General features: G+C 42.1%; 1 protein-coding gene across 3 annotated transcripts in view; it reads right to left on the reverse strand.

Annotated features, from left to right (window-relative positions):
• Window positions 1-9997: 9997 nt before the first annotated feature.
• Window positions 9998-15898, reverse strand: part of LOC119007729 (glutamate receptor 3) — an 88627-nt gene continuing 82726 nt past the window's right edge. The window contains exons 14-16 of one of the 3 annotated variants that reach the window (XM_037077584.1): window positions 15722-15836; window positions 13967-14214; window positions 9998-11896 (exon numbers count right to left, since the gene is read on the reverse strand). In XM_037077584.1, coding sequence (XP_036933479.1) covers window positions 13969-14214; window positions 15722-15836 — 361 coding nt within the window. In that variant the 3' untranslated portion in view covers window positions 9998-11896; window positions 13967-13968. Of the gene's footprint in view, window positions 11897-13966; window positions 14215-15671; window positions 15837-15898 lie in introns of those variants that run through there. The other 2 variants (XM_037077583.1, XM_037077585.1) reach the window with 2 other exon arrangements.

The raw sequence follows: 15898 nt of genomic DNA on the forward strand, positions 1-15898 counted from the left end.
ACATAAGACATGGGTGTTACGCGCAGAACAATTGAAAAAGCCCATAAATTGGCGACTGTTAAACATTTGTCCTAAAGGATTCTTTCTTTGAAGTCTTTCCGCTCCCTTCATTATCACCTTCTGAGTGCAGTTGGGTCCGCCGTATGTAAGGTTAGCTGGATGCATTTTTAATGCGCAGGCATTTTACCCCGTGAAGCAGCTGAATCCTCATTTATTCAAAACTCTTTACACTCTCAACTTTTTGCATGAAGTAACCAAGAATGCCTCTCTGACATTTAGGGAGAATACATTAGCCGGACCCGTTCCTATTGTTATAGCACGTCTTTCCTGTAATGCAATTTCTGAACAAGAATGTCTCTCCGGCTCGCTCTCTCTCAGGCCGGGTACGCCTGCCGGCGTCCTCTGATTGGACGAGGCCTTCCTGCAGGCTCGGTGCTTCTATTCAGCCCCGGTCCCCTCGCTGAATAGTGGCCCGTCAAGCGGCGGAGCAGATGAAGTGTTTTTGCCGTTATGGTCAATGAAGGAAATGACAGTGAATTTGAAAATATGCTGATGAGTCCACTTGAAACAGCAATTCCACTGAATTTAGACGAGGCAGTGTTTCTATCACAGCCCCGGCTCAGCAACAGCCCCCCCACCCCACCCCCCCATCACCACCACCACCCCACCCTCCTGTCTCCTTCACAGGGTTTCCCGTGATGTTGGAAGGGATTTCACCTTGGAGATGATGTGAAATTATGTTGTCCGGGGCAATGGATACAATGTGTGCCTGAGACCACACGACAGGCTGTGTTTCTCAAACAGGGGTGGGTTCTCTTTCTTTCTTTTTTGTTCTTGTTTATTCCAGTCAGTCCACAGCACAACGTGGGAACACATAAATATTTGGATGTAAACATTTTATAGAGCAAAACCACCATGTTCCTGCACAAACTGAACTGATTCTGAGGCCGAAAGAAAATCAAATTGTGCACATTACTGGGCATGTACGGTGCGACCCCGACCTGACTTCATGCCTCCTTTTGAGGAATTGCCCTGTAAAGCTTTCTGTTTTGGGTTAAAGGCCACTTAACACCTTGTGTTTGCTAAAAAAAAAAGGTGAGCATAAAACAGCACCCCATTAATTCTTCATTCAAAAGCAAAGGCATTTTCTTTTCTTTTTTTTTGCACAAGGCAACACCAACATTCATGCAGAGGGTAAAATATCTCATTAAAAGACAAGCGACATCCTCGCAGCAGCGCCGGTATATTTGAATAAGGCAGCACATTTTAAAAACATGTCGAGATCATTTCATTTCTCTCGCGTGTGCTGGCGCATGAGATTCATAAGCGGCTCCTTTGTATGCAAAACACGTGTGGCGTTTTGCACTTCACATGGTGTCGCCCACTGTAACCAAGAGTGCGTCATTAAAGCGAGCGTCCAAACGCAATTTAAATTGCAGCTTTGACTGAACTTTTGATGACTGCTCGGAGGTGTTTGGCGGTACACCCACACTACATACCTGGACGACAAGAAAGAGCCGCTCTGCCTTTAAAGCTCTAATTAGGTTCTAGAGGAGCGACTGTGACAGGAACATCACTTCCTGTTCAAAGACACGGGCGACGCCGCTCATCTACTCCACACACACACGCCTCTTTTTCTTTTTTCCCTGCAGTAATGAGATGGGCACGTCCTCTTCGATTTGACTCAAGCAGGTTTTGTTTTTTACAATCGCACCTTCAGATGGTACAACTTATTTATTTGCTCAGGAGCTTGTCAGATTTAAAAAGCTCCGCCATTATCCTGTAACTGCTGTCATTTATGGATAGAAACATCAAATAACCGGAGACTCTCGTCCCCTTCGTCTCGCTCTCGCTCACAGAAACACACTTTACTTCTGATGTGAATGAGTGAATCCTCATTCTTGTTATTCAAGCAGCGTCCGGGCCCTGTAGCTCGTTCGACTTTGTTGCAGGAATTGTAGTGGAAGCCCGATATTTTGCAACAATGATGGGGCTCTATGCACTGTCAGGTGCTGACAGAGTCTTTTTTGCTTTTGAGCATCTAATGGATTGGCAAAGACTTGAATACTGAGAGAAGAGTCTAAATTACCTCAATCTAAGTGCATGAGAATGTGCTTTGATCTCCTGTCATGTTAATGTATATTTAATGAGTTCTTACTAACTAATTAAATTACGATATCAATACTTTCTCCTGCGGGGGCCGTATTGGAACATTTCAAAGGAAGGCTCAAGAAAGGACACTGTAAATTATGCTTATACTTGGAGTGATTAATTAAAGTGTCATTTCATTAAACATAATCTACTTTTGAAAGCAAACTGTTGCAGTAAACACAAGTAATTGTATTTTCTGCCTCGGGCTACTCGTGTCATTTTGAAAAAGGTTCAAGGTGAAAAGCTGGTTAAATTGAGGAAGCAGCGAAATTTGCCAAAAAGCTTCGATGAGAAAGCTTCATGCCGTTCTCATGCTAAATATGGGGCTAATTTAGCTTAGCATAAACAGTGGAAGCAGGGGAAAAAGCTAACCTAATAAATCTGTAAACAGATATCTGCAGGCAAGGAGATGAATTTTGATATTAAGCAGCGTTCTGGTTTGCGTTTGTAGCTCAAGTTGTGTCAGCAAAAGGTCTGGCTACACCAGTTTTCATTCTGGTGTAAGGGAAAGGGGAAGTCTTAGGCCTGATACTGGATGTCTTGTTTTCTGCTGGCTACACCGGGAGCCACGAGACATTAGCCGATTGACCCCCAGGCTAAAATGTTCAGAATTTCCAAAATATTAAACCCCTAACATGTCCAACAAGTTCATATTTGTCTTTGAAGGTGGCCAATGTAGCTGCTTCCCCTCAGTGTCCTAGGCCAGGCTAGGCTAACGGCCTGTTTATTCTCTGTTAATGGACTTTATCCAAGAGTGCAAAGGTGCAAAGCTACATCGTTGCTATGTGGTACATCACTTTACGCAATTGGCGATCTTACTGAGGGCGAAAGCAGCAGAGACGCAACTTTGAAGTGAGTTACACAAATGCAGCATTTCACGAGAGCAGAAGTCTGTGTGTGCTGTAACCCCTCAGTGATACATTTTTTTTGTTTTGTTTTGTTTTATTTAAATATTATGAATTACCAGCCCCACAAACCACTCTCCATGTAAAAAATGGCTTCATCTCGCAACATGAAAGCAAATAAGCTTATCTTCCAAAATGTCAAACTTCTGCTTCAGGGCTAAGATCATCCCAGCGTGATTGTAAGTCTATGTGTGACAGTCGTCTAAGCTTCGAGACGCTTTTGGGAAACACGGCGCAGATCAGTCGCAGGCATTATTGCGTTTGACTCACGGATGAGTCAACAAACTATGCAGTGGCCGCGCTGTGTGCTGATTTGTTTATTTATGGAAATGTGAGAGCGTTATCATTCCCCACAGTTTAGTAAAAATCCATTACACAGTGCCCCCCTGTAGGACAAACAGTGCGCTTTAGACAGGGCTGCAGTTGAGCAACGACACACACTTGAACTTTCATCAAAAGCCAATCAGTGGTTTTTCTGGAGGGATGGACCACAGCTGACTCATATTCCCTTTTGTTATTGTGGGGAGCAATTATAGCATCATAGGAAAACTGTTATGATGTTTGGACTGCACATTAGACTGTAAAAGCCCGAGCTGAAGACCGGTGACCCAAACAAACAGTTACCAAAGCAATTTCCTTTTGTGAGAAATAAAACAACTCGCTGCGTGGTGGCAGCCGATGACTGATGACGGCTTCACTTCATAAATGTAGACCGAGCCGCGCGATATATTTGGGTCAACATGAATTCTGTTTTCGAAGGGGAATGCCAGCAATATGCTGAGTCTCCTTACCGCTGCCCTGAGCTATAAGGAAGAGGCGCAGCGTCCAGATGTGAAGTCACGCCGAGCTACTCGTCAGTTCTAATGGGGCGTGTTAACGACGCTCTGCAGGACGTCGACCCGTCGTATATATCTTTTTCATCCAGCTTTGCGAGACCTTTAAGTATGGTCCTCTGTCCTCCACATGTTCAGTGAAAGTGCAAAACTACACAGAAGAACAATCAAAGCTGCCATAAATCACTCGCATTCACTCAGACGCTCATGTGCACTTGTGCTGGTGCCCGTGACTTCATTTTACTTCAAGAGGAGAGAAAGTCATCAAAGCATTGATTCAGCGCGATGCAGGAAGTGCTCCACAGGGATGTCGGTCCATGCTGACTTGCGGCTGTCGCACAGTAACTGCAGATTTCTCCCACTACATCGTTCATCTGATCCCAGAGGTTCTTTTATTTGGTTGCCATCTCGGCGCCATCAGGGTAGACTTGATGAAGAATCCTAGGCCGAACATTTTCTGACGCAGTCAAAGAGTGAGACATTTTGGGAAAAGAGTCTGTCTTTTCTAGTGTTGGTTTAATAAGGATTAAAGGTCGCATAACAAGCACATTTTCAGGCTCGCATCTTATTTAAAGTGTCTGCTAAAAATGTTCCTGTGCTTCAGCGTTCGAAAGAAAACATTAGTTTTCTCATACATCTCTTGTTGCAGCACCTCTATTCGCCCTCAGTTTTTTTGCTCTCACAGGTCTGAAAAGGCAGCGTCCGCCACGTTTCCACATCAGCTCTGCCAGGGTTTTTGCAGCCATGGCTGCATGCAATGTAATATATATCAAAGTATTATGTCACTCAGTTATGTAATTATTATATGAAATGTATAACTGTGACATCACAGTGTTACCACGGCTCATTTGAGGGCGCAGTCTCTGAATACGGGCTGTGCGGACGAGCGTTTTGATGCTTTCAGTGTTGATATACTGCAGCACTTAGACTAGCTTTCAACAATATGGGACCTTTAAACAAACAAGATATAACGTTGAATTAGTGAGCATCAGACAGCAGATTTTGTTCCCCTCTGCCCTGTTTGTAGTCTTTGTGCTAAAGTTAACCAGCGGCTGACTGTAGCTTTATATTCAACATGCAGATATGAGAGTATGGTATCAGTCTTATCATCAAACTCACTGCCAGAGAGCAGAGAAGAGTATTGCTCCTTTTTTTCTTTTCTTTTTCTTTGTTTTTTTTTTTTTTACATTGGAACAGCTACAGGCAATTTAATTTGCAGCCCTGAGTGCATGACTAACACTTTCACTTGAGAAATCCTTTATAACTCTTAATAACATCTGAGCGAACTCAGACGTGGGTGAAAGCTCTCGAGGTCGTCTAGTCAGTGGACCTTAAATTAAGAATTTTAAAGCATATTTAAGAATCCTTTTTTGACGGTGAAACAGTGGTTTCTTGTTAATGCATGTCTCACACCATTAAATATGAATTAATTGAATATAAAACACACATTCTACAAGTGTTATCAGTCGATTACATACATAGTAGTTACCCACGCAGTCTACTTAGAACTGCATCAGTGTGTTTACTGTGGACTTCTAATAAACACTACCAGTGTTTTTTTTTTGTTTTTTTTTGTGTTTTGTAGGCGAGCTACAGTGCGCAGTCACAGTGGCCTTTAATGAGACACCGATGTTCAGCCAGCAGGTTTTGCTGCCTGTTCCCTCAGAACCAAAAGGAACTGAGGCTTCAGTGCTCCTGGGAGAAGTGATCGTTGTAGAGAAGGAGATACCAACTTCTCCACAGAGCCCAGACAATCAATAATGTAATGCAGCCGCAAGATGTGTTGTGTTTTGAGCAAGAGGTTCAACATCCTCTACAAAGCCTCCCTGAGCACAGCTTTCACTTTTTTTTTTTTTTGGGGGGGGGGGGGGGGGAATGGATATGAGAGAAACGTAGGAAATCATGACATGGGGTATGACTGAGGCAGGTTGAAAGAAAATGAAAACAACACTGACGATGTGTTATGCTGCTAGAGGGCCTCAAAATTGACTTTTTCTTTAATCGGCTGCAACACTCGTGAAATTGGAGAGACAGTGCGCTTTGTGATGGGGGACCTTATTTGGATGTGTGCGACAAAGACAGACTGAGGCCGTGAAGACATCCACCTGCAGAACAAAAGATTTGAATCACAAGCGCTGCTCGTGTGTGCGCTCGCTTTTACGTTCAGCAAGTAGCAGCAGAAACCAGGGCAGGCTGCCTCTTTTTTTTTGGAGCCTCTCAGCTCAAATGACCCTCGTGATTCTCATCTGACCTCTCTCTTTGAGGCCTTCTCTGGTGTCAGGCTCTATGTGTTTTGTATATATTGCAGCATTCATTGTCTATTAACTCTCGACCCTGAATCTGTGGCGCACAAACCTCCCATGAGGACAGCTGTCCCCGCAGATGCCGGCACATCTATCGCCAGCGATCATACTGTGTTCAAAGTCGAATCGTGAGCCGTGCCCATTCAGGTTTAGTCAAACCGTAACAGGATCCCCTCTTCTCGCGATCTGCATGCTGTCTGTGAGTCACACTTGCATTACTCACCGTCTGGAGAAGCTGGGTTTTTGCATAAACGGGAGACATGCCTGAAAAAAAACAAACAAAACAAAACGTGGCAAATGTGCATCATTCATGTCAGCGTAGTGATGCTAAAGAATGAGTTGTGGGCCACGGTTCATGTAAATCTCTTACTCAGAGCAGAATGCTAATGTCGTTTCTGTGCTAATATTTGTTTCCTTCACATCCCATTGTTCCAGTCGTGCCCTCAGGACTCCGAATATGAACTCCATGTGTCATCTCGCCACATCTCTGCTGTGTCGGCAGTCGTTAAAATGTGCTTTAAAGAGCAGAATCAACAGAAAGACAGAACTCAAGCCATCAGACCCCGGCAACCTAAATGTGCCTGCCACTTTTCATCAAGACGCGTAGTTTATTCCCTGAGAAATAAACAAAGATGTTGAAAAGTGCCATATCACGCACAACAACAAGGCCATAAAGTCTAAGCTAAGTAAGTATCACCACGATCCCGGATGGAGATGGTCCAACTTCCCGTGAAAAATACCAGGTTTTGACTGAACAGAACCAGCTGAAAATATATCCCCAGGCATCTTTAAAAATATGCTGTGTTGTGACTTGAAATATGGTTGGCCATTTGGCAGCCATGCTGGCTTGCAATAAGACAACCACCATCCATCCCCTCCACCTCCTGTTGTGAGAGAGCCAATAAGCATATAATGTGGCGGTGACATGCCACTTTTGGTACAAATGTCAACCTTTGACTTATCTGCGGTTTGCAGAACCGTTAACTGCTAACATCACATCCTGTCTTACAATGTTAAAGGTGCATTAAGTTAAAGAGGTGGGCGCCTGTCGAATTCATCCTCCAAACAGGTGGGGGGCAGCATGCCACCAGAGTAAGTGTTCTTCTAAGTAAGTTGTTCTAGTTGTCTGACGTTTGCTAGTTAGCTCAGTTATTGTGGCTAACTTTAGCTTTAGCTTTAGACCTGGAAAGCTGTGGTATTTACATCACTAGCTGGTTAGCAGGCTAACTTCAGTAGATAACACAATGAACAGACATCCTCAATATTCTTCGCTTTATGTACTACAATTCTTACATGTTGCACCTTTGTTTCTCTCTTCTGTGTTTTGTATTGAGTTGATAAACCAAATAAAGAGCAACCCAATAACCCATATTTGAACTGTAGCATTATTCATTACACTGTATATGTAAATATATTTCTAGTAGAATGTACATTTCTTATATTTTTATTCTATTTTTATCGTTTTTGTTTTTCGCCTCAGGGATCAATGAAGTATGTTCTGATTCTGGTTTAAAGAAAGTGAGAAAAAAATCCTGGATCTGCACCAAAAGTTAACTGGGTCCGTTCAGGGCCGAGACCATCCTACATCCAGACTTCATAGGAAATACGCTGGGTAGTTTTGTGTAATCCTGCTTGACGAACCACCCAACCCATCTAAGGGGCGTGGGGTGAAAACATAACCTCCTTGACAGAAGTAATAAAGATGCTCAAGAGAGCAGACGATGAAAGTATGACAAGCAGATCAAACAGCCCTAAATGTGTAACACCAAAAAAAAAAAAAAAAAAAAAAAAGCCTTTGAACTGTTTTCTTTTTTTCTTCCTCTCCACAGCTGAATGTTTGGGGAGCTGATCAATGTCAACCAAACTTGAAAGTCAAGTGCGGGTCTCTTCAGGTGCACTCGAAGACAGCCGAGGAGATAAAGCCAGAGAAAAAGGAGGGAAATGGGAAGAAGTGAGCCGGAATCTGATTTATTCATTGTGTCCTTGGAGGAAGAGAGAGAGAGAAAGAGAGGGAAGAGACAGGGTGAACGACTGCAGCGCGCCGCAAAGTGAGGGAGCTAGTGAACCAGAAAGCTTTTTTTTTTTTTTCTTTCCCTTCTCGGGCTGTAATCAAAGTATCCGACCTCCTTGTGCCTTTTGAGTTTTCTCTCTCACGCGCATGCTCTCTTTCTTTTCTTCTCTCATGCGTGCACACATAAACCATCTTCACACCCCCCTTCCCTTTAGTGGCTAAGAACATGTTAGATCAGATTAAATTTCGCAGCCACGGGCCCTCGAAGAGACACCGAGGACGATGGGGCCAGCCTGTAGATGTGCGGCTCGACACATGCGAGAAGTGTGCGAGGCGAAAGGGGGGGGTGGTGATTAGTTGTCCCGATCCTCTTACTAGATTAGCAGTTCCTTTTCTGAATGAAAGGCCTCATCCTAATTGCCTGTTTGCCTCGTGTTTTTCTCTCCCGCTCTTTGCAGGCCAAAAAAAAACCATGTCGGCCTCTTTTTTTTTTTTTTTGATAGGTGAGTAAACTAATTCCAGGGAATCGTCTCCGGAGCAATCGTGTGCTGCAGTGCAGTGCCATCCTCACGCACCACCACCACCACCACTCCCCCACCCCCTCACATGTTAGTCTTGTTCCTGTTTGAAAGCAGTCCAGGCATAACAAAGACAAAAAAAAAACAAAACACACACACGTACACATAAAAAAAGAAGAGAAGCAGTAAAGCAAAGGAAGAACAAAACAAAACAAAAAAGCAATATCCTTTCATGCTTTGTCAGAAATGGGTTGTTTGGAATCGTACAGTAGCGTTTTATATACAGCCTGAGTCTGTTCCACAGGACTGGTGCAGTGAATAATCCTGAATCATACTGTCTGCATCCAGAAATGAAAGAGAGAGAGAGAGAGAAAGAGAGAGAGAGAGAGAGAGAAGGAGAAAATACTGGTCTTTTGCCACGTTTGTTGGATTTGTATTTCAGCTGTGGCAGGCGGGCTGGATCCTCTGGAAGCAGGAATTTCATTTCTTTCCGCCACACAATGCAGACCCAGAGAGCAGTGAGATGACACAGACTGTCTGGGCCAATCCATTGTGCTTATTTACTGTATATTGGAGAATTTACTGTGGGGGGGGGGGGGGGGGGGATAAGCAGGATTTAAATGATTAACTGTCCCCTCCTTTTGCTGTATTTACTTCCCTGAGTAAATCCTGATGAAAACGTCCTCCCAGAAAACACATATATAGAAAGCTTCAAAAAACTTTCTACGTGGCACAGCAATTCTGTGTGTAGTATGTTTTGCAAGCGGCTGGTGGTTAAAATAATACATTATTGATTGTGTCACAAAGCATCTTAGAGAGAGAGAGAGAGAGAGAGAGAGAGAGGGGAGAGAGAGAGAGAGGGGAGAGAAAGATCGCATGCCAGATGAAGCCGTCAATGGAGCCCCTCAATCAGACGGGATGCCAGGCAGGAGAGCAAGAGTGAGGCAGATGGCGCTTGCTATTGATCCAAGACACGCACACACACGCTCCCACAGACGAGCGGCTCAATACGAGAGAGTCACAGGAAGAGAGCTCCTCTCTTTTTTGTGTGTTTGTCTGCAGGGCGGCTGCTCGGGCGAACCCACACTGGAGTTAAAAGTATGCGGCGTGTTTAACCAGAGTCGAGATTGTGCTCTACACTCCCCACCTGCAGGCCAACCGAATCATCAGCAGTGTTTTTTTTCTTCTTTTTTTTTCTTTTTTAAAAAAAATTACAACAGATTTCAGAAAACATCATTGTGAAAAGCGACAGGAACACAGACACTCGACAACCCCCTTTTTTTTTTCCTGTACATTTTTTTATTTACAAAATGTATTAAAATTCTCTGTACAGCGCCTCACTAATGAGGTTCAGCAAATTATGCATGCATCTCTTGCTCTTTTGTACCCACTACTATGCCTGGTGACTTTTTGTTTTTTTGTTTTTTTCAGGTGTTTTTTTTTCTGTTCTTTTTCGCAGAAGGTGAGGTGTACAAAAAAAAAAAGAAAACAAAAAAGAAGGTGAAACTGATTTACAAAAAAGAAAAAGAAAACAGGGCTGAGTTTCTATAACGTTAACCTAGGGTCGGGTTTCGTGAGTAGCAGAGCTCATCAAGCATCACTGATTTCACATGCAGTTTCTTAGAAAAGAAGAACCAAAAGGAAAATAAAAAGGGAGGCCAATCTTTCATTGTGGAATATAAATAGCTCTCATTTATCTAAATGTACATGTCTTTCACAACTCTGTATTTTTCTTCACATTATCAGTTTTTATTTATATATATATAAAACTATTGGCCCATAGTTTCAGGTGATTAGATAATTATCGTCCTAAATCCTATGGAATCACAGTCTTCTTGAAATAAAGGAAATCATTACAGCAATATGGAAATGTGCTAAGCTTCAGGACTCTCCCTGGTATAACCTTGTATAAATCTATTTTTTCCATTTTGTATTCATATATTTTCATTTACTAAGTGAAGTCACCAAACACTGTAATGCTCATTGGAAGGAAAGTCAAATGAAAAGCAAACCACAGCTCGTTGTAAAATGTGCAGTTGTTAAAAGAAAAATGGTAAGGTAATCCAAAATACTACAGTTTAAAAGCCATTACTGTTATCCTTTAATTGGATTGCAGTTAATCTACAATTGAATTACCCTTTTTGTTTGGTTTTACTTTCATGTACAGAAGACTCGAGACTTCAGGGAAAGACTGTCTGGAGCGACAGAAACCTTTAGCGAGTTTCAGCGCTCCTTTTGATATTTTACAAACTGTAAATCACAAACGGGTGTTTTTAAATGTTTTTTTTTCTTTTCCTTTTTTCTGTTCGACTCGAGCGTGAATACTTTGCTTTACACACTTTGTGTCATACAAAACACACTCTTGGCAGTAGTGGAAGTGAAAATTATGACCTGGCTCTGCGGTGCGTAGAAGCCAAACCAGATCATTATCTCATCTTCATGAGCCCCATCGAACGTTCAGAAGACAGTGGCAGCAGCACCAGAGTTTGGAGTACAAACAATGCGCTCGTAATTGTTTTTGGGCTAAATGGCATTTCGCTCCGGTGAGATCAATATGTCTTTTAAAACAAGTACAAGGTCACAATAAGTGACTTACAGCAGTATAAAAGCTATTGTCTAATAACCAGTGTCTTACAGTGCACTGAGTAGATCTAGTAAAATGATTTGACCACACATAACCAGTGAAAATCTGGCAGCAGAAGGATGAAGAGTAATCGGATCATATTGATTACAAGAAACCAATTAGACAATAGAAGATTCGTCCTCTTTCTGGCACTTCAAAATGTGCTTAGGGTTGCAAATGATGGCTTTAGTTCTCTCATTCATTGTAACACGTCAAATGAATTATATATATCTATATAATCACATATATAGAGATATATACACTTTTAAAATCACTGCACCATTCTTCTGTTTTGTATGAGTTTTCAAGCAAAAAGCAATATCATTGTGAATGAGTTGCATTGATTGGACTCAGAGTTCCATAAGGCACTGAGAGGAGGGAACCGCGTCAGCTCTTCCCATGACCAGTCCAGTCGTGTCGTCATTGCAGATTATCGTGCCGTGTCCGCCCCGGAAGATTTGGCTGCGGCGCTCAATCCCCGTGATCCCGTCCTTTCTCATAGATGTTTTAGTCACAGTTGTAAGGGACAATGGAAATGTTTCCTAAAAAAACCTGTGTCAACATACAGAGCAAAGGCAAACAGCGCAGGAGTCATGGTTTATGTGACTGTCAGGAAGCGTTTACATCATGATCCATGTGACTCACGTTGGGCGGAAATACGTGAATTAGAAATGTCAAAGTGAATAAAAAACTGATGGAATTCTATTTTATTTTAAAGCCCCTGAAAACTGTTTTTGAAATATTGTCATTTTTCGATTCAAGTGAATATTTTTGCCTAAACTGAATACAAAGATAGCTCAGATAGCTCATCCTTTAGTATTTTAGTACACAGCCTTTTTTTTTTTCCTCCAACTGAGCCCTGCCCACGTCAAACCAGTGAGATGGACCCAGACGAAAAAACAAACACCGGAATCCCTCGTGTAAATAATCCCGACATCGCTACTTTGGCAGAAAATCCGATGTAGCGTGTAGCAGGATTCAATCACTCAACGTGAGAACTTGATTGAGAAAATATGTTTTCAGGGCCTTTAAATGATCGCGCTCTGCCGTACAGCTGCACTCCTGTAAACAGACCTGTCACACTTTGTGTTTAACGAGCAGCAACAGAACACACATGCAATCAATCCAATCAAATACAAAACTAACACATTATTTAACAGTGTGCTTATCGGGGGAACGCTCCCTTTTGTTTGGCTCCATGCTGTGGAACTGCTGCACGGAGATATTTTCCCACTTTTTTTTTTTTTTTGAGCGCTGTTAAAGGGCAAAATGAGCTTTCAGTGGCTCTTTCTTACTGCCTGTCTGTCTATATGGAAGATGTTCACAGTGTGTTCTGTGGATCATCCCGAAATAAGTTATTCTGTTGAAGTTTTAAAGCCACACTAATCAATTTCTACATGTAATGAGAATGTTACTTTTTAGTTCTGTTTTCAAAGCACCTGTACAAAATGACAGATACATTTAGCGACTAGCTGGTCAATGTAAATTTGTTGTGCATTTAGCTGCTAATGAACCACATATTTCCCTCAGGAGTTGATGGCCATTAAAAGTGAGTAAATCTATCAATACTGCCTTAAAGGGTAAATCCATTGCATTAAAAGTGCAGCATGTAAGAATTGGTCACCTCCTGAAGTCAAACTGAAAAAAGTAGGGGCTGGCATATCATCAGGGCAACCACTAACTGCAGCAGCTGTTAGCTTGCTAGCTCTGTTAGCTGTGTAAGTGGTCCCATCATCTGACTCGAGTATGCCAGACTGTGAACGGGGGAGTGTTTGTGTTAACACCACTAGCACAAGAAGGAGCACTGGAATGACAGTGGCTGAGTTGCATTGTGGGTAGATAAGCCAATGTCTCTGTTCCACTGTATTGATTTTGATCATTTTCATTTCAACAAATGAGTCAGATGCAATGAAATACCACCTGTTTGCTTTTCAAAACCTGGAGCCTACATTACCCATAATGCAACTGAGCCGATGTGTGACATCACCGGAGGCAATTTATCAGATTACACACATTGTCCTCTGGAGCCACCTGTAGTATCTTTTATTCTACTTCTTTCACATATGCAATAGTACTCTAACCTGTAAACACACTTAAATGTGTAAAACTGTTTAAATGTAATCCTTTAAATGGAATTTTTTTAAAATGCTGTCAACACAACAAATTAAATTCCATGAGAAAATATGCAAGTTTTTATGTTGGTAACTTGGGACCTAATTTGACCCTTTAAAAATCAAACAGAGTGAAACCCATTTTAACAAAACGCTAAGTGCTTTTAAACAGTGCAGAATAGCTCCATACAGCGGTTCAATGATCCTTCACGAAACAGCAGTTTGTGCATCTGGCAACTTTCAGTGTGCTGTGCTGCAGCCCGAGGCTCTCTCCATGCAGCTATACGTTACAAGGAGCAAAACAACATCTCAGGGTTTTGTATTTGAGTAGACTTGTGTGTTCCGCTGTGTCAAACATGACAACCGCAAACTACTTCGCGAACAGCAGCTATATACAGCAACACATACAAATGAATTATTTACTTTCACTGATATGACAGGAAGCTAAATGATTCATTTCCCGCAGCACCCCGGGGTGGACCGTGCGGACAGTGAGGAGAAGGCGTCGTACCTTTAGATCTTAACGCTCTCGGTTCCGTATACGTTGTAGCCTTCTCTGTATGTGGCAAAGTTCTGGGTGTTGGTCGGGGGAGCCGGCTTAAAATTCTGGGCATTCTTGGCCAATTTCAGCCGTTTGGTTTCTTGCCGTGATTTATAACAGAACTCTATCAGAGCCACCATCATGGCCAGCCCCAGCCCTCCAACCAGAATATAGAAGACACCAGCCACATTGCTTAGGCTGAGAGCACTTGTCTTGTCCTGGGGGAAAGTGAATAACATAGTTAAGAGTTTTGCGGTGGAGCAAGGACAAGCAGAACAAAACACAGCCTGCATCCTTCATACTGAGCCTCACATTGCCTTAGACCTAAAACTGCTTCGGTAAATCATCGTACTCTGTCCTACTCCTGCTAAATGTGGCAGAATATGAAACTAACTGCTACAAGCAACCAAAAGAATTGAAGATGTAATGAGGTGCTAAGGCTAGAATTTTCGACTGAACTGATTTTCCCATGGCTGTCGCAAAGTCGTAAGGAACTTCAGACTGCCATAGTCAAACCATTCTCCGCTTAGGAGAAAGAAGCCAGCTCTTAATGCTCTAGCTGCTGGTGAATGTAGAGCTCTCCCTTCCCTGCGCTACATGTGTGTAAAAAAAAAAATGGCTTCTGCTCTTGACCATGTTAGGAAGCTGGTCAGTATCGCATAGGTCAATAGCTCTGAAAACCCTGTCTTTTTAAAAAATTTAATTTATTTCATCCTCTTAGCGACATGTACGTATAACTCTAGTGGCAACATTGTCATACAGTACAGTCAAATTCATAGTAGATGAATGATAGCTCCATTAAAAAAAAACCAAAAAAAAAACACTAAAGATCAAACCATTTTGCTGCTGCTTACCTACCAAACATATTCCTTAAAAATTTGTTCATTAGAGTTTTACTATTTGCAGTTTTAACCCTATGAGTGTGGAGATATCGTAAAAAGCTATCTAGCAACCCTAACCTGTAATCTGAGGCTTTGTAAATGTATCTCAGAGGGTTAAATAGTGGGTTTATTACATTCCTCGGCTTCTTGTAATGTGCAAACAGAGCCTCTAACCTCAACTCTGAGCAGCCACAAGATTCAGAGGGACGCCCTACGGCGCTCTCGCCTGCTTAGAGGAGTTGAATTTGAGTAACTCGTCACAATGAGAGGCTTTGCTCGTTCGTCACACCACAGGAGGCCGAAGAATCTAATAGACACATCTCGATTGCAAACTAGTAACAACACAAATAAATCAAATTTTCATTAACAGTTTGGTAAATAGAAACAGCAGCATAATGGTCAAAGTATCATGAATGTCAAGAGTGAAAATGAGCAAAAATAGCATTTATCAACAACGGTCAACTGCTGTGATTCAATTGAAATAATGTGTCTGAAAAGGCACTTTAGCAATTTTCCCCCCACAGTATTATCATTACAGCTTTTCACAAAAAAAGAGAGAGAGTTGTATATATATATATATTTTTAAAACTGCATCAAAAAGTGTCTCAAAAGTAAAAAAAGGTTTCGGGGGAAGCAGTGCCTTGTGTTATAGGCCACGTCTCGACCGTGTTACAGTCTGTGGCGGAAAAAAAAAAAAACTGAGAAAAAAAGAGGAAAAAGGAAAAAGTATGTGTAGCAAATAAACAAAATGTATACTACAGATGTTAGAGTAGTCTTGTCTTGCATATGAACAGTACGTCAAAATGCAATTTGGAATCAGTACAAAAGACCTGCAGCGACTGACCTTACTTCCAGAGTCCTTGGTTCCACATTCACCCTTATCGTACCACCATTTGTTTTTCAGCTTGTCTAAGATGCCTTGTTCACTGAGTTTCAATACTGCAAGGTTTACAGGAGTTCTTCACGTGGGAAATAACATAAATAACATTATATTATGTTATTTTATGTTATTCAACTTTTA

Source organism: Acanthopagrus latus, chromosome 18 (assembly GCF_904848185.1).
Source record: "Acanthopagrus latus isolate v.2019 chromosome 18, fAcaLat1.1, whole genome shotgun sequence".
NCBI classification, from domain to species: Eukaryota; Metazoa; Chordata; class Actinopteri; order Spariformes; family Sparidae; genus Acanthopagrus; species Acanthopagrus latus.